We start from the raw sequence: 22,807 nt of genomic DNA, 5'->3' as shown, positions 1-22,807 counted from the left end.
TACAGTGCATAATTTTATTAGAAATAAATTAATAAGCTTACATGGAATGTGATTTAAACTACACTGAAGAGACAAAGAAACTGGTACACCTGCCTAATATCGTGTAGGGCCCCCACGAGCATGCAGAAGTGCCACAACATGACATGACATGGACTTGACAAACGTCTGAAGTAGTGCTGGAGGGAACTGACTCCATGAATCCTGCAGGGCTGCCCATAAGTCCAGAGGAGTACGAGGGTGTGGAGACCTCTTCTGAACAGCACATTGCAAGGCATGCCAGATATGCTAAATTATGTTAATATCTGGGGAGTTTGGTGGCCAGCGGAAGTGTTTAAACTGAGAAGGGTGTTCCTGTAGCCACTCTGTAGCAATTCTGGATGTGTGGGGTGTCGCATGGTCCTGCTTGAATTGTCCAAGTCTGTCGGAATACACAATGGACATGAATGAATGCAGGTGATCAGACAGGATGCTTACATACGTGTCACCTGTCATAGACGTATCTAGACCTATCAGGGGTCCCATATCACTATGACTGTACATGCCCCACACCATTACAGAGCCTGCATCAGCCTGAACAGTCCCCTGCTGACATGCGGGGTCCATGGATTCATGATGATGTCTCCATACCCGTACATGTCCATCCTCTCAATACAATTTGAAACAAGACAGGCAACATTTTTCCAGTCATCAACAGTCCAATGGCAGTGTTGACAGGCCCAGGTGAGGTGTAAAGCTTTGTGTCATGCAGTCATCAAGCATACACAAGTGGGCCTTCGGTTCCGAAAGGCCCTATCAATGGTGAAACTTCCCGGCAGATTAAAACTGTGTGCTGGACTGAGACTTGAACTTGGGACCTTTGCCTGTTTTGTTAAATGGTTTGTGCACTGACACTTGTTGATGTCCCAGCACTGAAATCTACAGTAATTTCCAAAAGGTTGCACTGCTGTCACGTTGAACGATTCGCTTCAGTCATCATTGGTCCCATTCTTGCAGGATCTTTTTCCAGCCATGTTGTTGTTGTCTTCAGTCCTGAGACTGGTTTGATGCAGCTCTCCATGCTACTCTATCTTGTGCAACCTTCTTCATCTCCCAGTACTTACTGCAACCTACATCCTTCTGAATCTGTTTAGTGTATTCATCTCTTGGTCTCCCTCTACAATTTTTGCCCTCCAATGCTAAATTTGTGATCCCTTGATGCCTCAGAACATGTCCTACCAACCAGTCCCTTCTTCTTGTCAAGTTGTGCCACAAACTACTCCTCATTAGTTATGTGATCTACCCATCTAATCTTCAGCATTCTTCTGTAGTACCACATTTCGAAAGCTTTTATTCTCTTCTAGTCCAAACTATTATCATCTATGTTTCACTTCCATACATGGCTACACTACATACAAATACTTTCAGAAATGACTTCCTGACACTTAAATCTATACTCGATGTTAACAAATTTCTCTTGTTTAGAAATGCTTTCCTTGCAATTGCCAGTCTACATTTTATATCCTCTCTACTTCGAACATCATCAGTTATTTTGCTCCCCAAATAGCAAAACTCCTTTACTACTTTAAGTGTCTCTTTCCCTAATCTAATTCCCTCAGCATCACCTGAGTTAATTTGACTACACTCCATTATCCTCGTTTTGCTTTTGTTGATGTTCCTCTTATATCCTCCTTTCAAGACACTGTCCATTCTGTTCAACTGCTCTTCCAGGTCCTTTGCTGTCTCTGACAGAATTACAATGTCATTGGCAAACCTCAAAGTTTTTATTTCTTCTCCATGGATTTTAATACCTACTCCGAATTTTTCTTTTGTTTCCTTCACTGCTTGCTCAATATACAGATTGAATAACATCGGGGAGAGGCTACAACGTTGTCTCACTCCCTTCCCAACCACTGCTTCCCTTTGATGTCCCTCGACTCTTATAACTGCCATCTGGTTTCAGTAGAAATTGTAAATAGCTTTTCGATCCCTGTATTTTATCCCTGCCGCCTTCAGAATTTGAAATAGATTATTCCAGTCAAAATTGTCAAAAGCTTTCTCTAAGTCTACGAATGCTAGAAATGTAGGTTTGCCTTTCCTTAATCTAGCTTCTAAGATAAGTCGTAGGGTCAGTATTGCCTCACGAGTTCTGATATTTCTACGGAATCCAAACTGATCTTCCCCGAGGTCAGCGTCTACTAGTTTTACTATTTTGCAGCCGTGACTTATTAAACTGATAGTTCGGTAATTTTCACATCTGTCAACACCTGCTTTCTTTGGTATTGGAATTATTATATTCTTCTTGAAGTCTGAGGGTATTTCGCCTGTCTCATACATCTTGCTCACCAGATGGTAGAGTTTTGTCAGGACTGGCTCTCCCAAGGTTGTCAGTATTTCTAATGGAATGTTGTCTACTCCAAGGGCCTTGTTTCGACTCAGGTCTTTCAGTGCTCTGTTAAACTCTTCACGCAGTATCGTATCTCCCATTTCATCTTCATCTACATCCTCTTCCATTTCCATATTATTGTCCTCAAGTACATCGCCCTTGTATAGACCCTCTATATACTCCTTCCACCTTTCTGCTTTCCCTTCTTTGCTTAGAAATAGGTTTCCATCTGAGCTCTTGATATTCATACAAGTGGTTCTCTTTTCTCCAAAGGTCTCTTTAATGTTCCTGTAGGCAATATCTATCTTACCCCTAGTGAGATAAGCCTCTACATCCTTACATTTGTCCTCAAGGCATCCCAGCTTAGCCATTTTGCACTTCCTGTCAATCTCATTTTTGAGACGTTTGTATTCCTTTTTGCCTGCTTCATTTACTGCATTTTTATATTTTCTCCTTTCATCAATTAAATTCAATATTTATTCTGTCACCCAAGGATTTCTACTAGCCCCCGTCTTTTTACCTACTTGATTCTCTGCTGCCTTCACTACTTCATCCCTCAAAGCTACCCATTCTTCTTCTACTGTATTTCTTTCCTCCATTCTTGTCAATTGTTCCCTTATGCTCTCCCTGAAACTCTGTACAACCTCTGGTTTAATCAGTTTATCCAGGTCCCATCTCCTTAAATTCCCACCTTTTTGCAGTTTCTTCAGCTTTAATCTACAGTTCATAACCAATAGATTGTGGTCAGAGTCCACATCTGCCCCTGGAAATGTCTTACAATTTAAAACCTGGTTCCTAAATCTCTGTCATACCATTATATAATCTATCTGATACCTACTAATATCTCCAGGATTCTTCCATGTATTCAACCTTCTTTTATGATTCTTGAACCAAGTGTTAGCTATGATTAAGTTGTGCTCTGTGCAAAATTCTACCAGCCGCTTTCCTCTTTCATTTCTTAGCCCCAATCCATATTCACCTACTATTTTCCCTCCTCTCCCTTTTCCTACTGACGAATTTCAGTCACCCATGACTATTAAATTTTCGTCTCCCTTCACTATCTGAATAATTTCTTTTATTTCATCATACATTTCTTCAATTTCTTCGTCATCTGCAGAGCTAGTTGGCATATAAACTTGTACTACTGTAGTAGGCATGGGCTTCGTGTCTATCTTGGCCACAATAATGCATTCACTATGCTGTTTGTAGTAGCTTACCTGCATTCCTATTTTCCTATTCATTATTAAACCTACTCCTGCATTACCCGTATTTGATTGTGTGTTTATAACCCTGTATTCACCTGACCAGAAGTCTTGTTCCTCCTGCCACCGAACTTCACTAATTCCCACTATATCTAACTTTAACCTATCCATTTCCCTTTTTAAATTTTCTAACCTACCTGCCCGATTAAGAGATCTGACATTCCACACTCCGATCCATAGAATGCTCCAGCCATAGAGATGTCAGAGTTTTGATGTTTTACTGGATTCCTCATATTCATGGTACATTTGTGAAATAATCGTAAGGTAAAATCCCCTCCTCATCACTACCTCAGAGACGCTGTGTCCCATCACTCATGCACCAACTATATAACACCACACACCACATGCAAACTTACTTGTATCTTGATAACCAGGCATTGTAGCAGCAGTAGCCGATCTAACAACTGCACCAGACACTTGTTGTCTTATACAGGCATTGCCGACCACAGTGCCTTATCGCAACATTGAACCCATGACCAAAAGCATTTTTGGAAGGCTTGTTTTGAAAGAGCATTCCAATGATCTGTCATGGCTCTTTCAATGTCAGGAATGGTGCAAAACATTTTCCTTTAAGCACGTTTTTAGTTTTTTGGAAGAGCCAGAAGCTGCATGGCACTAAATCAGTCTGGTGAGTAATGTGGATGTGGACATACAGGAACGCTTTTTTCAGGAGAAACTAATGACTCAGAAGTGAGGTGTAGCACATTGGCATGACGAAGAAGGAAACCACTGGCCCATTTTTCTAGTCTCTTTCATTGTACATTGTTTCGGAAATGTTGCAGTATGCTTTTATAAAATTTGGCATTTACAGTTGTTTACCCTTGGAAAGAACCCTGATCACAGTACACTGTCAATATGGGGAGGGGGGGAACCAACAATGAGCATGACATACATATTTGATTTTGACTGAAGTGTCTTTTTCAGGTGAGGAGATTCACTGGTTTTCGATTGGGAACTCTGAGTTTTCATCCCAGGGCCATGTCTGTAGACCCAAGTTTCATCTACAGTTACAATTTTGGGGATTTGAATGAACACAATCTTTCAACTCCATGCAAACTGACACATGATTTTCTTTCTGTTCATCACTTAAAATGTTGGGAACAAATTTTGCATTCACTCATCTCATTTGCAAATTATCAGTTAAAATGCTTTGCTGGACCCAAACAAGATGCTAAGTTCTTCAGCAAGCTCTTGAATAATTATTTGCCACTTTTTGCACATTTCCTTCTGTTTTTGAGGTTAATGTATGTCCCAAATTTTGCTTGTTTCCCACCGACTCAGTTCCACTTTTAAATCGCTCAAACCATTTGTAAACTGTCTTCAGAGTTACAGCGTTATCACCATACAACAATTTAAACATTTTATGAGTTTCTTTGGCACTTTTTTGCAACTTTAAACAGACCTTAATTTTCACAAGTTGTTCAAAATCAAAATACATGATGCGCTACAGATGTGGTAAACACAGCCTCACTGTAGCATCTCTGGTCATTAACTGGCAAGTCACAACATGTCCCAACTTGACACTGCCTGTCTCAATGGATCAGGCTACCAGATAAATTACATAAATGGTTATAGTGTCAGCAGTTGCTGCTAAAAAAAAAAAAAAAAAAAAAAGAAGAAGATAGATTCATCATATTATTTCTGTCAGTATTTATGTTGAAGACTGAAAGTAATAATGCTGTTAAGACAGTTTGCTTAGTTTTTGGGATGAACAGAATGTTAGTATTTCAATAGTTATGCAACTGCAGCAAGAACACATGGCAAATAAATTTTGACAAGAGTTACCTGTTGGTTCTTTTAATCTATAAGCACATATGAAAAATCTCATGTATGTATTTTATACAATGATTACTATAAGTTATCTGTTTCTGTTTTGGCATACAAAGTCATGAAAAATACATATTTGTTTTTAATCTAATGGAAAATTTAATTAACACACCTTAAAATTATAAGAAAAAAATGGTTAGCCATAACTTACTTTCAGGAGACAAAAATCCTAGTACTGCCGACAACCAGTACCTCTGTTCTCTGTTAATAATGGACATTGTGTTCTGAAAGCTTGGGTCACTGTTCCTAGTTTCAGTGTTTCTGCAGGAAGCATTAGGGATTTCACCTCCTGAAGATAAAGTGTGTTTTTTTTCCTTATTTGGATTATGAAGGATCAGACAATATGGAGTTTGCTTTATATACTTCTGCAAATAGGAATAAATCAGATCTCACAGGCAGGACTATAGATTAGAAGTTTGTCAAATAAGAGCTTTGCAGACTCCAAACATTCAGTTTAAGTGTCTGATTATTGCACAGACTTTTCCTTGATGATAGTTGGCCGGTAACGATTGTCACTTGTCTTCCTTTTCACTGTAGTAAAAAATGGAACATGCATGTGTGGCTTAGCAGTTACTCTTTGGCCTGCAATATCAACTTCATACTTTGCATTTCGGGTCATTATGAAGTCATTTGTGACAATGGGTCTTGAATCACTGTTGGTTAATCCAGGGTGTCTAATATAACCCAAGCATATTAGTTTGTCAAGTGTGAAACCGTACCTGCAACATAAAAAGAATCTCACAGCCTCAATCACCATATACAAAATATATCGTTACTTCTACTTGCAGTTTTTATGTAAGTTGCCTTTATTGTTACTCTATGGACACAATCTGCATACATGTTCTCTGACTTGATAGATGGGAGGGGAGGGGAAGTGAAGTGAAATGCAAGGAGGAACATAACATAAAACACAAAGAAGTCCCACAGGAAAAGGAATAATTTGGAGGAAGTAATCTTGTTAATAAGAGGATTGGGAGCCACATTTTTTTGCTTTGTGAGGAAGGTTTGGAAAACTGAGGCCTAATAGAAAGTGCTTTATAAAGCAATGTATGTGTATAGTGATATATTGCTCAAGTCTGCTCTACTCTTCCATTGTGGTTAATCTGAGGCCTTCCAGTGGGTTCCTGGGACAACATGCTCCAAGTTTCAACTGGCCCCACCAAGGCCCAGCATATTCAAAGACAAACCTGTCAACAATATGTTGACTGTAAGCTTGGACAGTAGATTACAGAATCCTTTCCTGATTCTGCATAGTTCTCAAATTACCCTTGACAGTGATGAGAGACATTCCACATCCACACACCATATCGGCATAATGCATGGCTCCTTGCTTAGCCCATGAGACTGCATGTCTGATATGTCCACTGGTACCCTGTCCACACTCTGCTGTGATGATCATCATGCATTAGACAAATCACGTGCTCATCAGTGAAGAGAATCCAATGACAATGATACAGGTTCCATTCTATGTGTTTACTTCTGCACCTTCTTTGTGCACCACTGTGTTGGGAGGTTTGCACTGTTTGTACTAGATGCCTACAGGCCAAACTGATCATGTGGAGATGGCTATGTATTTCTAGGTCAACATACACCATCCAGTTGCAACCAAAAATGCAGCATACATTTCTGTTGCATTCCCCAAGTCATACCTACAAGTCATAATTTGTAACAATCACCAGCTGGTGTTGTGTGGATGACTACTACAAGGCAGATGCTTCATTTTCATAATAGCCACAGAATTTTCTAATAACATCACTATGGTGTATTTCAGTTCAGTGGGCAACTTCCTGTGTGGGTAAACCTACATGCTGGAAAGTGACAATCAAGAATCAAGAGTTTTATTCACCATAAATCATTTTACAATGATACTGGCTTTGTCATACATGATGTACTAGTACATGCGTGACTGATATAAACTTCAGTGGCTCTTTCAAGAGTGCTGGCAAACTGAACAGCATACATAAACCACATTGTCCCTGTTCACAATTAGAGACACAGTGTGGTCTCCTGAATTGCACTGAGAATGTAATTTTCTTTCACCTTTAGTATGCATGTATGCTGTACATGGCAAACTCTGGTGGTCAAATCAGTACTGAGAACCCTGATTCTTTAAACTGACGGTCATTGGAATGGTGTAAAACCTTTTTAATTGTTTATTTCTAAACAAAGATAGTAAATCTTGGAATATTTTGAATTTCAATTAGGAAGACCAAAAAATGGCACAATGACTGCTCTAGTGCAGAAGTGTTATTTGAGTGGAAATATTGGGAGATCTTCTGATCTCTGTTGAATGAGAATTAGGTGTCTAAGAATCAAAGAAGAGTGCACAGATTGCATTCACTCATTCTCAGAGCTACCACTCAACTGATGGCTTCCATTAAAATATACTTCATCATCTGAAACAAAATAAAGTGATGATTTCTTCAAGTTCACCGATTTCTTAATTTATTGTGTTCTTCAGATCCCCTCAAGAAGGAGAAACTTCAGGGATGTGGAGCAAGTGAAGATATACATTAACAAAAGACAAGAAATTCATAAAACTTCATTCATACACAGTATTGACAGTAAACCATCACTACACAGCTTATTGCTAAGCATACTTACGCCAGCTAAATGTGACACAGCAAATTATAAACAAAGGTGCTACTTTATCAGCTATATTAAATAGCTTCTGTTTGACCACTGTCGATAACTTATTATTATGCATTTACATTGTGTTTGTGTATTGCTACTGGGAGGTCCGTAGCAACATACTGTAAGCAGGTGCATTGCCTAGGTTTTGCATCACATTGGTGTAAAGCATTTGCACTACTCTGCAGATTGAGACTATTTATTTATTTATATATTTATCCTGTGGATCACATATTGTACAAAGTACACATGATATAGGACAAGTCATTTTTCTTAACAAATATGTAGTTTGGAGAAAAAAAATACGCAATGGACTGCCATTTAAAAAAATGTACACAAAATTGTTCGTTGATGAATATAGTAACTTCACATACAGAGAATACAAACAATTTACATGGGGAACTAAGAAACATGTAGGCAATGTAGTGCTACTTTAAATTTACACAAATAATCACTGAGATTACAGAATAGTGAAAATGTCAACTGGAAACACAACAGAAGGACAATGTCATTTAAAAACTAGATTAAACATGAAATTAACATTGAGATTTCACAGACAATTAAGTTTTAATACTAATAGAATGTGTACTTGTACATTCAAAAACGAGTTGAAAAATTTTGGGAAGTGAAACTGAAACATAGTTGTGTATAGTAGAAATTAGGTTATTATTTTGCCTACAGAATGTTTTACTCTAATCACAGTATTTTACAAAGGAACTTTATAATTTTTCATTTCCAGGAATTCTTGTACTGAATAGAAACAGTGCTTTGTCAGAAATGCCTTTAGTTTATTTTTAAATATTGGATCTGGAGCAGTTTTTATTTGTTCTGGAATTTTATTGTGTAATACGACACCCAGATGAGTTATATATTTTTGGTATGACGATGTCCTTGAAAAAGTTTGATGGATATTAGATTGCCCTCTGGTATAATGAGCATGTATATCATTGTTTCGGATTAATTTGCCTGTTCTTGAGAGGTATTCCCTGGTGAATAGGATTGTTTCTTGAATGAATAGGGATGGGATGCTTAGAACATTAAGTTTTATAAATTGACATTTACAGGATTCCAGCTTTTTGAGGCCACAGATTATCCTCAGTGCTCTTTTTTGTAGTTTAAATATATTTGTGCTGTGAGTTGAATTTCCCCAAAAGATGATTCCATAGCGGAGCAATGAGTGGAACTGCGCATGGTATGCTTACATTAGTGTGGATTTACTTGTAGTAGATTTTAGTATTCTTAGTCCATAGCACAATGATGAGAGTTTCTTTGATAAGTTGTTTATATGTGTGTCCCATTTTAAATTTTGTTGGACCCATAGACCCAAAAATTTTGTTGCATTTACATTTTCAATTTTATCGTTATTTAACTTTACTTGGATAGTTTTTTGACTGGATGTGGGAATTAGATGGAAGTTGATACATACAGTTTTCCCACTATTAACAATTAGGCCATTTTTGTTAAACCACTCAGAAAGTTTTTCCATAGAGTTATCAGATATTGTCTGAAGGGATTCAGGGCTAGATCCAGTCAACACTATGCTTGTATCATCAGCAAACAGGATAGTTTTTTGTGGGCTCATACATTCAACAAGATCATCTATGTAAATGAGGAAAAGTAATGGCCCTAGAACAGAACCCTGGGGAACACCATATCTTATTGTTCTTTCCTCCGAGAGGAAAACTGTGTTGTTTATTTTATTCTGTACATTAATATCGTATTGAAGTGATACCTTCTGTCTGCGGTTTTGTAGGTAAGAGCATAGCCAGTTGTGAGCCACACCTCTTATTCCTCTTCTTTCCAATTTAGCAAGCAGTATTTTATGATCTAGTACGTCAAAGGCTTTAGAGAGATCTAAGAAGATACCTGCAGCTATATTATGTTGGTCAATTGATTTCAGTATGTGGTCCAACAGTTCAAAAATTGCTGTCTGGGTGGATAAAGATTTACTAAAACCATATTGTTGAATGCTGATTGGTGCGTGGTTTTTAATGAAATTTATAAGCCTGTCATAAAAAAGTTTTTCCAGGATTTTTGAAAAGATGCTTAATATGGATAATGGTCTATAATTGGATACTAAATCAGGGGAACCTTTATTTAGTAATGGTGAGACTTTAGCTATTTTGAGAGCATCTGGAAAAATGCCAGTTTTTAATGATTGGTTGTAGATGGTTGATAATGGCTTTACTATATGGGGAGCACGCACCTTTAATATGAGGTCAGGTACTTCATCATAGCCACTACAGATTTTATTGCGTAACAATTTTATTATGTTCATAATTTCATCAGGGTTTGTTTCATAAACAAACATTGTAGCATTAGTGCTGTTTGAGGTATTGGTGGAATTGAAGAACGATACCTTGCGGTTTGCCTGAATGAGATCTTCTGCTAGTGAGGTGAAATATTCATTGAACTTGTTTACAACTGTGTATGGATCTGTGACCTTAGAGTCATTAAGTGTTAGAGAAATGTTTTCCTTTTTAGGTGTTGAACTACAAGTTTCTTTTTTAATAACTTTCCACATAGCTTTCATTTTGTTTGAAGAGTTTCTTATGAAATTGTCATTCCATAAAAGTTTTGCCTGTCTAATCACTCTAAGATAAGTTTTTTTGTAGGCTTTACAATAGTCAGAAAATTTCAGGCCTTCCTTCTCCCTCGTGCATTTTACTAACATCTCAGAGGATGAATGCTTTTCACAAACAAACTTATGAAATAAATATATAGTATTAGCATATATAAATCAGTGATAGCCAATATGCCTTTTGGATTATGTAAATATAAGAATTTACATTTTGGTATACTCAGTGCCCTGGAAATTTTCAAAAGATTTTTAGAACATGTAATTCTGGCCACACTATTCTAAACAAAATACTTTGATAATATTATTACAATAAAAGCTATGGTCCATGAACACTTGAAAACCTTTTCATTTTATTTTAAGTTATGATAATTTAGTTCTGATTCAGAAGCATGCAGAGGAGAAAGAGAAGTTCTTAAAATCGTCTGCCTCTAAAAAAAATCATTTCTGGGCAAAGTCATTATTATGTCTATTAGAGCCTAATATTAGAGAAGTTGCTTGTTGAATCAGCTACAAAAAAGAATGCAAAATGTTTCTGCATCCTGAATGTGACCTGGTTTCCAGCAGCTCAATACCGTACTACAATCAGCACCATGACTTTATAGATACTCCAATGTGAGCACACTGGGCATGGCATATGGGTTCAATCTTTCACGCAGAAACAAACATGGTTCAGTATGTATGAAAGCTTATGTAGCAAATATGCTACTAGCAATGCAACAAAATTATTCTACATGTAAGAACAGCATCAGCTCGGAATTTTCATTTATATCTTTACAGCACAAAGTTTTTTCAGGTGACACATCATAAGCTATTGCTAGCTTTATTGAGGCTTAAAGCCAGGTTACCAGAAGAAGAGTGTCCCATGTTTATAATGATGAGCCCTTTTTCTTACTAAATACAATTATCAAATACTATACAAACCAACACGCAGCTGTAAATGACTTCCCCTGACCTCCCTATGTCCAAACTCTTGTTCTGAAGCTTATGAAATAGTATGACTCCACATGAATGTGAAACCAAGGCAACTAATCAGAACATTTTCATTAATGACAGCCTATATTGTAAAGTTTATGGTCCAGTATTCCCTTTTTCAGCATGCAGGACAAATGGTTCAACAACGATGCTCATCACTTATTGATGAAAACTGACTAAGTCTTTAGAAATCATTACTCACTACATAACTGACTTATGATAATGCTGTTTGTTAGCAAAGACATCTCTAAGCATTGTGCCTTCATTTTTACCACTTCAACCCCTGTATATTATTGTTTTTATGTTGCAGTATGATGCCAATGGATGTCCTTAATCACCACAATAGTATTGGTCACGAACAGTGATATCAAACAACTTTCCTGCTCTCACCAAGACTGCCATCAGCAGCAAGTGGTTCCTTTGCAGGTTTTCTGTGCGTGGCTGCCTTCCTTAATTCATAGTGATTGTGGTGATTCCAATTTATTTTTTTTAAATTTTTTTATGTAGAGCCCAAACAGTTTACAGCCACTATTGACACTGTAACAAAGGTTTTCCAAGCTACAGTTTCTGCTGGCTGCTTGGGACAGATACAGGGTCCCATATTGGTTTGATTCCAGTGGATGCTATTGATAGGTGGGACTACACTAGGCATGGCCTTCACCTCAATAGGAAAGGGAAGGGAAAACTGTCTGGGTTGATTGCAGAAAACCTAAGGGGGGACACTGTCACAAGTGGTAAAATACCAGTAGTCACAGGTGTCAGAGGGATGCCTTTTTTAGGATAGGGAGGGGGGAAAGAAAACGAGTTTTAAGAGAGATTGGCAGACACACTCAGTTTGAGAAAACAGATGAACAAGAGTCAGATTTTAGCATACAGCCTCCATTTAAACAATGTTTAACAGAAAGTAATCAGAAACTGCCAGTTCATCTTCGCCAAAGCAGTTATAATCCCATTAGTATGCAGTATCAGTTGTCTTTATTACACCAGAACATTCTGGGACTCAGAAATAAAGTTGATGAACTACTCATTTGTATTGATGAAATGAATTCATCTAACCAAATTGACATAATCTGCCTCTCTGAACATCAAGTGACCACTGGTATAGATATGTTAGACATTTCAGGATTTAAGCTAGCTTCCTACTTCTGCAGAGTAGATATGGATGGAGGAGGAGTTGTCACATTTATTAAAAACTGCCATAAATTCATGAACATTGACATTAATAAATTGTGTTTAGAGCAGCAGCTAGAAGCATGTGCAACAGAAGTAGAGTTCCATAACAGATCCTATATAATAGTAACTATTTACCGAGCACCTGCGGGAAATTACAATCTATTCATAAATCATCTAGAAGCTCTTTTGGGTTATTTAACAGGAAGAAACAAAGAAATTTTGATTGCTGGTGACTTTAATACATATTTTCTAATGCAATCTTCCAGTAAACATTTACTGCAGTTAGTAATGTTGTCTTTCAATTGAACTCACACTGTAAACTTTCCAACTAGGATCACTAAATCCTCAAGGACAGCCATTGATAACAATTTTATAGACAAATCAAAGGAACAAAATCATATCATATCATAAGGTAAGATAAGATAAGATAAGATACTTTCTTGTCACATGACATGTTTTTATACAATCATTTGATTGAGAACATTGGTGACTTGTCAGTCTTTAACCTAAGTTGTTACAGTATTTTATATACTACAGGAAATACGTCATACATACATTGCTTATTATACTAAAAATACAACATTATATTTTAAATCTTTTCGTAACTCATCGAATCATTACTATAGCCTTCACACACTTATATGAACTATTGATGTACGGAACGGGATACAAACCGCCATATAATTCTATACATAAACATGAATATACAGTGAACGTGTATACTTTGTATCTATATGGCTTCGAAAGTATACCATTTGTACTTGCATCTTTACTCCCTATTCCTATTTATAAATTCTTCTAAACTATAACGTTGCTTTTTATTCATTTAGAAATTCTTCTAGACTATAACAACATTTGCTATTTAGGTATGTGCCAATGGTCTCCAATGTGAATTCCCCAAATATTGACCTTATCTTATTTCTGATCTTCAGAGCCATGTAATATGGAGTATTTTCATATACTGTGAGTCGGTGACAAGGTAGCATGTATTTCAATTTATGTCTAGTTTCATAGGCATGTGTGAATGTATTTCCTTCAAACAGATGTGAGTTTTTCTGTTCAAAGAGAAGTATTTCATATATGAAGATGGAAGGGATTGTCATGAAGTCCAGGCTTTTGAATAGTGGTTTGCATGAATGTCTACTATTGGTTCCTGTCATTGCTATGATTTTTTTTTTGATTTATTTTATTTTATTTTTTTTAGTTTGAAGATTCGAAGGAGGTTTGTCTTTTCAGCACCCCAAAATATTATTCCATATCTTATAAGTGTTATGAAATACGCGTGGTATACAGTTTTCTTCACTGTTAAATCCATTACTTTGTGTAGTACCCTCATTGCATAAACTAAACTATTTAATCTCTTCAGTAAACTGTCCATATGGTCAGTCCATTGCAAGTTTTTATTTAAAGTTATCCCAAGAAATTTTACAGAATCAACTGTGGTCAGTTCTTTACCTGAATATTCTATTTGTGATATACATTCAGTAGTTTGTTTGGTCCTGAAATGTATGAGTTGGGTTTTTTCAAGATTTAATTTCATAGCATTAACTTTTATCCATTGTTCAAGTTCTTGTAGAGTTGGTTTCGTGGTCCTTACTAATTCGTCAGTGTTTTTGCAGCAGACTACAGCAGTTGAGTCATCTGCGTAAAGTATTGTATCTGTATTTACTTTGCTAGGCATGTCATTTATGTAATATAAGAACAGAAGTGGTCCTAATATCAAGCCCTGGGGCACGCCTGCTTGAATTTCTTTCCAGCTAGAGCAAGTTTTCTCTCCCTTTTGATGTATCACCACCCTTTGGTATCTGTTTTTGAGATAAGATGAAAACCATCTTATAGATTTTCCATGGAAGCCATAAGTACCCAATTTTTGGAGCAGTAGCTTATGGTTTACTGTGTCAAAACCTGTAATAAATGGACTATCAGATCATGACATGCAGCTCCTTGTTTTAGATGTAAATTCTAAGCAGATTATCAAGACTGCTAAATCTGAGTACAGGAGAGTAGTCAATAAACCAGAAATGGAGTGTTTTAGAAAACTGCTCAAAGATATGAACTGGAAAGATGTTTATAGTGCTCATGACATGAATGAAAAATATAACACATTTATGAACAATGTCAGTACCATGTTTGAAAACTGTTCTCCTCTAAAAGTTACTCAAATTAAACAGAAGTCCATAATAAAACCATGGATTACACAAGGAATAAAAATTTCCTGTGAGACAAAAAGGAAAATGTATCTGTCGACCAAGAATAGCTCCGATGCTGATGATTTACCTAAATACAAGGAATACTGTAACGTATTAAAAAACGTAATCCAGACATCTAAACAAATGCACTACGAGAAGAAGATAGCAATGTCAGGTAACAAAATAAAAACAATATGGGATATAGTGAAAGAGGAGACTGGTAGAACCAGAAAGGAACAGGAGCAAATAGCATTAAGGGTAGATGACACATTAATAACCAATGGGTATAGTGTGGCAAATCTATTTAACAAGTACTTTACATCCATTACTGATAGAATGGGATTGTCAGGATCAGTAAATAATGCCCTTGAATATTTGAAACTAGCCTTTACAAATAGCTTCAGGTACATCAATATGTCACTCACTTCACCAAAAGAAATAACTTCCATAACAAGAATCTTTAAAAACAAAGCATTCAAGGGGTTACGATGAAATATCAACAAAGTTAATTAAGGCATGTTCTTGTGAGTTTAGTACAATTATAAGTTACTTGTGTAACCAGTCAATTATAACTGGGACATTTCCTGACTGGCTAAAATATGCAGATGTTAAGCCTCTATTCAAGAAAGGGGATAAAGAGATACCATCAAACTACAGACCGATTTCACTTTTGTCAGCGTTCTCAAAAATTTTAGAAAAAGTAATGTACAGGCAGCTTCTCAGCCATCTGACCACAAATAACATATTATCAAGAACACAGTTTGGATTTCTGAAGGGTTCTGATATGGAGAAGGCTATTTACACCTGCAGTGAAAATGTACTTAATTCATTAAATAACAAATTACAAGTAGCAGGTATTTTCTGTGATTTGTCAAAGGCATTTGATTGTGTGAACCACAACATCCTTTTAAATAAATTAGAAATCCATGGTGTCACGGGCAGTGCTGCAAAATGGTTCAAGTCATACCTCGCTAACAGGAAACAAAGAGTGTCAGAGCAAGGGACTAGTGAATTAAGTCATCAGTCATCATCAGAAAGGGAAGAAATTTCATGTGGTGTCCCACAAGGATCCATCTTAGGGCCATTGCTTTTTCTTGTGTACATTAATGATCTCTCATCAGTTACACTGCCAGAAGCAGAGTTCGTTCTGTTTGCAGATGGCACAAGTATTGCAATAAATAGTATGTCGAGTGTAGTTCTAGAAAGATCTGCTAATGGTATTTTCATGGATATTAATAAATGGTTTAAAGTCAACTCACTGACAGTAAACTTCGAAAAGACTCACTATATGCAATTCAGAACCTGTAAGAGGTTTCCACCCAGCTTATGCATAAAGTATGAAGAAGAGCATATAGAAGAGGTTGACAGTCTTGAATTCCTGGGATAACAACTTGATAATAAATTCAGTTTGGGGGAGCACACCACAGAACTGCAGAAACGCCTTAACAAATCTGTATTTGCAATTTGAGTGTTAACTGACATAGGCAACATAAAAAATGAATAAGCTTGCATACTTTGTCTACTTTCATTTCATAATGTCATATGGTATAATATTTTGGGGTCACTCTTCAAGTCAAACAAAAGTTTTCAGAGGCCAAAAGCGTGTAATACGTATTATTTGTGGAGTAAATTCAAGGACGTCTGGAAGAAACCTCTTCAAAGAACTGGGTATACTAACTACTTGCAAAATACTTTCAGAAATGACTTCCTGACACTTAAATCTATACTCGATGTTAACAAATTTCTCTTCTTCAGAAACGCTTTCCTTTCCATTGCCAGTCTACATTTTATATCCTCTCTACTTTGACCATCATCAGTTATTTTGCTCCCCAAATAGCAAAACTCCTTTACTACTTTAAGTGTCTCGTTTCCTGCTGTAATTCCCACAGTATCACCCGACTTAATTCGACATTCCATTATTGAAGTAATGTTAAGATACCAGTAATGTTGTTAAAATCTTACAAAAATATGGGGATGTAGCATTGGATGGAATTGAAAGTGATCTCTTACATGAAGTGTCTAATAACATGGATGTCCTTACATTAAGATTAATATTGATCACTGGTAAGGGAGCTATTTGATTGATACAGGTAGTCCAATTTGTGACATGTCTGAACAATTTAGACTCAAGATCCAGTATAATAAGAATATTAGGGAAATGTCCATTGCGCTTGTAAAAATAAGAGGGGCTACTGATAAGCAAAGCATGCATGTAAAATGTCAAGTACTTTTAACGTTTAGTATAGAAGGCAAAACCTTTGAACATGGTGATCCCTAGACTGGAAGAAAATATAATTCTCGGTCTGGATTGGATAGTGAAAGTTGAGGCTTGTTTTGGATGGAATGCCAAAGAATTGTTTATTTTGGAACCTAAAAGTAATACTTATATGAAAACTAATTTCTGTATTTTAAACTTTGGGAAAAGTTGTAACTATTTGCCAAACATTGTGAACCAAGGTGAGTACCAGGTGTTTGTTTATGATATAGATTTTGATGAGACTGAAAATCAAGATTTTTTAAGTGTAGTAGATTCTAAAGTAAGGGAGGTTACGACTCTCAATGACATGCAAAAGGACAACTTAGGAATTTATTATTGGAGTTTAGAAATATGTTCAGTGAAAATCCAGGGAAACTGAAAGGCTACCAGTGCATGCTTTACCACAAAGATCATCAACCTTTCTTTCTCAAGCCATACAATATACCATTTACAAAAAGGAAAGATGTTGAGAAAGAAATTCAGAAAATGGAAACATGGGGTGTAATTGAAAGAAGTATGAGTGCTTACAATAATCCGTTAGTTGTGGTAAGTAAGAGAAAATTGTTCTGGACTTTAGACATCTTAATAAATTTCTTATCAGAGAGACTGACCATCCTGAAAACATGGACGAGCTGTTACACAAATTTGATTATGTAAAATGCAACAGTAGTTCGCACCTTACTTCTGGATTTCACCAGATCCCACTTGAAATTAATTCTAGAAAGAATACAGCATTTTTGTATGGAGGTAAGTGTTTTCAATATTGTATGGTGCCATATGTGCTGAATGTATCTGTAGCTGAACTGGATTCTGTCTTAGGAAGCAAAGTGAGTTCAAAATTAATAGTGTATGTTGATGACACTCTGGTCACTGAAAAGACTTGGGAACAACCTTTGAATCTCTTAAGAGATGTGATTTCAAAATTAGAATCAGGAGGCATGACTTTGAAAATAGGTAAGTGTAAATTTGGAGTGGGAGAAGTTAAATTTTTAGGGCATGTTATATCTGAAAAAGGAATTGCACCTGATAATGAGAAACTTGATGCTATTGCTAATTTTCCTACACCTTGCAACAAAAGATAGCGTGAATCATTTTCTGGAGTAACTGGGTTTTATAGAAAGTTTTGTAGCAGCCAAGCTTCGAATGCTCCAGGCTTGTGCAAACTTTTGAAGAAGAATACCATTTGGGATTGGAATCAGGACTGTCAGGATGCTTTCAATGAGATCAAACAACAGTTGCTTTAAAGTCAGATATTGTTCAGACCGGATTTGTCTCTTCCTTTTTGTATTATGACAGACAGTAGTGATGTTGGATTGGGTGCTCACTTATTTCAGGAGGTTGAAGTTGATGGTGTTATTGAACTTAGATCTCTTGCATTTGCTAGTAGAGTATTGCAGAAATGTGAAAGACGTACACAGTAACTGAGAAAGAACTTTTGGCTGTACAGTGGGCATTCATCAAATTTAAAAATTATTTACTAGGTAATAAAGTCATCATCTATACTGATTACAAAGCATTATGTTATCTTCAGGTGTGTAAACTGTACCATAACAGAATTACTCATTGGGCCTTGTTTTTACAGCAGTTCAATTATGAAATCAGATACATTACAGAGACAGACAATGTAGTTGCTGATGCTTTGCCCAGGTTACCTTTAGGGAGTGAATCATCTAACAACTTTGGAGAAGGAGAAAAATAATTTCAAATTTTGTAATTGAGAGGTGTGAAAGAGGAAAAAGAGATCTTGAGAATTTGCAAAGACATTTGTAGGTATCAAAATCATGATCAAAATTGGAAATTTGTTAAGAGCATGCTGGGTAAGAAAGGAGAAGAGAAGACAGAAGAGTATTATAAGGTACACTAAGGTATTTTATTCAGAAGACATAAGACTAACTCAGAGGATTGGAACAATGTTGGCTGGAACAATGTATTGATACTTCAATTACTTACACATGTGAGAGTTTTGGTCATTGTGGATCAACCAAATGCACACAAAAGATTCAGGAAAACATCTCATTATTGAACCATTAGCTCACCCTTGTAATAGTTCCTTTCAAACCGGAATTTTCTCATCATGCCTAAAAACAGCTAATCTCAAAACACTATTCAAAAAAGGTAAAAAGGATGAAGTGGTTAACTCCAGGCCCTTTGCTGTACTATCTGTATTCTCAAAAATCATAGAGAAAATTTTTCAAAGAAGAGTAGTAGATTTTCTGGAAGAGCACAAAATACTATCCACAGCACAACATGGTTTCAGGAAAGGCCGATCAACTGATACAGCAATTTTTTAACTATTAGGTGAAGTACTTCAGAAACTAGATAATGGCAAAAATTTCATTGGAATATGTCTAGATCTCTCTAAGGCTTTTAATATCATAGATCACACAAAACTATTGCCTAAACTTGACAACATGGGGGTTAGAAGAACATCTAACAATTGGATAAAGTCATACCTATGCAGTATAAACAAGTGGTTGAATTGCAACATCAAAATTTCATCAAATTCACTCAACACTATTCAAACTATGAAACCATTCAGTTCTGGAACCTCTTCTATTTCTGTTAAATGTGTATGTCCTGAACATATTCTGCAAGAACATCATCCAGTTTGCTGATGATACAAGTGTGTTAGTGACTGGGAAAGAAATAGAAATGCTTCAGAAGTCTACAACAGAGACACTGAACAATATTGACAACTGGTTCAGTCACAACAAATTGGTAATAAATGCAAGTAAGACAGTGGCACTAAATTTCTACAATGTACAAAAGGTGAGCAAACTGTTCAGATTCAGATATCTGACAAAGACCTTCAGAATACAAACAACATTAAGTTCTTGGGAGTATGACTCCAAGATAATCTTAAATGGGGGATGCATATTGATAAAGTCTGTAGGAAATTAAGCACTACATGCTACTTAATGAGAATATTAGAGGGATTCTGCAAACAAAGGTTCTCTGAAAACTGTGTATTATGCCTCTATATACTCACAAGTGAAATATGGAATTATTTTCTGGGGTAACTCTTCTCTTAGCCAAAACCTCTTTAGGCTACAAAAAAGAATTATAAGAATAACAGAAGGTGTTAAATGGAACAAAACCTGTAGACCACTTTTTAAAAAAATCTAGAAATCCTCCCACTTCCATGTATATATGTGTATGAGATAACCGTGTTTTTAAAAAAATACTCGATGGAAAATCCCACTCCCTTCCAGAAAAAAGAAAATATCCACTCCTATAACACCAGGCAAAAAGGAAACTTTCATTTAGACCCCACCAACACCACCCTGAATAAAAAAGTAACCCTGTATTATGGGAAAGTTATTTATAATAAACTTCACCCCACAAATTAAATCAATAAATGACCTGGCTAATTTCAAGTCAACTGCTAAGGCATATTTGACTCACCACTACTTCTATAGCCTCCACGAGTTCCTTCAGGAAGTTCACTAACGATTTGTGTCTTTGCCTTACTGATGTATCATATAAATGGTACTAGAACTTTAATGATTTACCATGTAAATGTTGCTGCAATACAAATATTAATCTACCAGTAGACTACACACTCCTTCTGCTTTAAAATATCTTCTCTTTATTTTTGTACAATATTTGCTATGTATATTGTAACTCAGTGATCATTTAGTGTAGAAATAATGAAATTAATGCAAATTTAATATTATATTTTGTTATACATTGACTTGTCCTACATCAGAATGTACTATTTGTGTACTATATGATAATCAGGACCAATAAAACTCTACTCTACTCTACATCTATTTTTAAAACACAGGAAGAAGAGTCAAGAAGAAGATTGCCAGCTGTGACAGATGTCAAAGAGTGAAGGTAAGTAACCAAACAAGTGAAGGCAAAATGCAGATCATACTGCCTAATAGTAACCTAGATCTCGCATCTGTGGATGTTTATGGACCTTTACCTACCTCTAAGAATGGATTTTGTTATGTTTTTGTGGTGGTTGATGTATTTTTGAAGCTCATAAAGCTTTACCTACATCTAAAAATGGATTTTGTTATGTTTTTGTGGTGGTTGATGTATTTTTGAAGCTCATAAAGCTGTTTCCTCTTTAAAAAATTACTAGTAAGCAAATCATTTCTAAGTTTGAAAACACATATTTTCATCAAGTGGGTATTCTTAAAACAATTTTAACTGATAATGGTTCTCAGCTTACGTCTCAAGCTTGGAAAGATTTTGTTGATCTTGCAAAAATAAGGCATATTCTAACCTCAGTGTACCATCCTTCGAGTAACCCTGCAGGAAGACATATGAGAGACATTGGAAGACTATTTAGAACATATTGCAGTAAGAATCATATCAGTTCGATACATGTCAGTGATTCTGAGGATATTATGAACAGCTTACAACATTCTTCAACAGGTTTTTCACCATTTGAAATCACGTTTAATCGCAGACTAGCTAACTTTATTTCTGAAAATGTTGAGTTTCCACCATGTAAAATTCTGTCTCCACAAGAGAGAGAAGAGTGTGTTATGGAGATGATAAAAAAAAAGGGGGATATAATAAAGCAGAAACATGATGGTAAAGGTAGATTTTCTAAGTTTGAGGTAGGAGATCTGGTTATGGTGAAAGCCAAAGAGAAATCTCAAGTGTTGGCATATGAGATAAATAAATTTTTCGATATTTACTTTGGACCATTAGAGATTCTAGAAAATCCACATCCCAATGCATACAGACTTATACATCCTAAATCTAAGAAGTTGTTTGGATTACGCAATACCACTGAACTGAAAGCATGTAGACATCATCCATAAGTATCTAATATTTGTTTGCTTGTTCCTTTTCCACTTTCATGAATTTAGTATGTGAGATGACGTGATTTCTACAGTTTTATCTTACCTATTGACTGAGTTTAAATCTATTTGTAAATTTGTAAAACTATATAATTGCATTTTGATTTCTGGCATTTAGTATGTAAGTTGATGTGATTTTTGAAGTTTTGTCTTATCTATTGACTAAGTACAAATCTATGACTCACTGTATAATTATGTTCTGTAGTAGATTTGTGCTTTAGAATTTAATACATATATGCCATGAAAATAATTAAATATTTTTGCAATTTTGAAATGGGACAATGTTCATAATTTTTACTGAAAAAATTAGGAATAGTATCTGAGCATATTTGTATGTATTACCTTATTAGTCCATTTTTTTTATTGCACTTAACTCGTGTTTATTAATGTTTCACATGTGAACACTTTTTAATTTCACCTGACGTAAATCCCATATAACTGACTTTGAAAAGTTACTAATGAGAACATATCTCATGTGATGTGAAGGAGGTATTGAACAGCATATTTAGTACACAAAACAATGTTTCAGGATTTTATGTGAATGCTAGACAGGAAGTTACCTATTTGTTGAAGCATGTGATGAGAACTCTAGGGAGGAAGGTGAAAGACGTGGATGGATCCACTCCCCACACTGCTGTATGGCTGTACCCTGCTGAACCAGTCAACTTGCAAGAGATCGTGGGTGCTGGGTAATGTACTCGAGCATCTGTCGACTGGATCTGTGTTGTGA

At 36.0% G+C, this 22,807-nt stretch overlaps 1 protein-coding gene across 2 annotated transcripts in view; it reads right to left on the bottom strand.

Moving 5' to 3' along the window:
• Positions 1–5,405: 5,405 nt before the first annotated feature.
• LOC126484608 (pyruvate dehydrogenase phosphatase regulatory subunit, mitochondrial-like) overlaps positions 5,406–22,807 on the bottom strand; it is a 167,034-nt gene continuing 149,632 nt past the window's right edge. The window contains exon 15 of one of the 2 annotated variants that reach the window (XM_050108183.1): positions 5,406–6,170. In XM_050108183.1, the coding sequence (XP_049964140.1) occupies positions 5,918–6,170 (253 nt within the window). In that variant the 3' untranslated portion in view covers positions 5,406–5,917. The remainder of the gene's footprint in view (positions 6,171–22,807) is intronic. The other variant, XR_007587888.1, reaches the window with a different exon arrangement.

This window comes from Schistocerca serialis, chromosome 6, assembly GCF_023864345.2.
Source record: "Schistocerca serialis cubense isolate TAMUIC-IGC-003099 chromosome 6, iqSchSeri2.2, whole genome shotgun sequence".
NCBI lineage: Eukaryota > Metazoa > Arthropoda > Insecta > Orthoptera > Acrididae > Schistocerca > Schistocerca serialis.
Note: the sequence above shows the minus strand (reverse complement) of the source record. Positions and strands in the feature narration are given on the sequence as shown.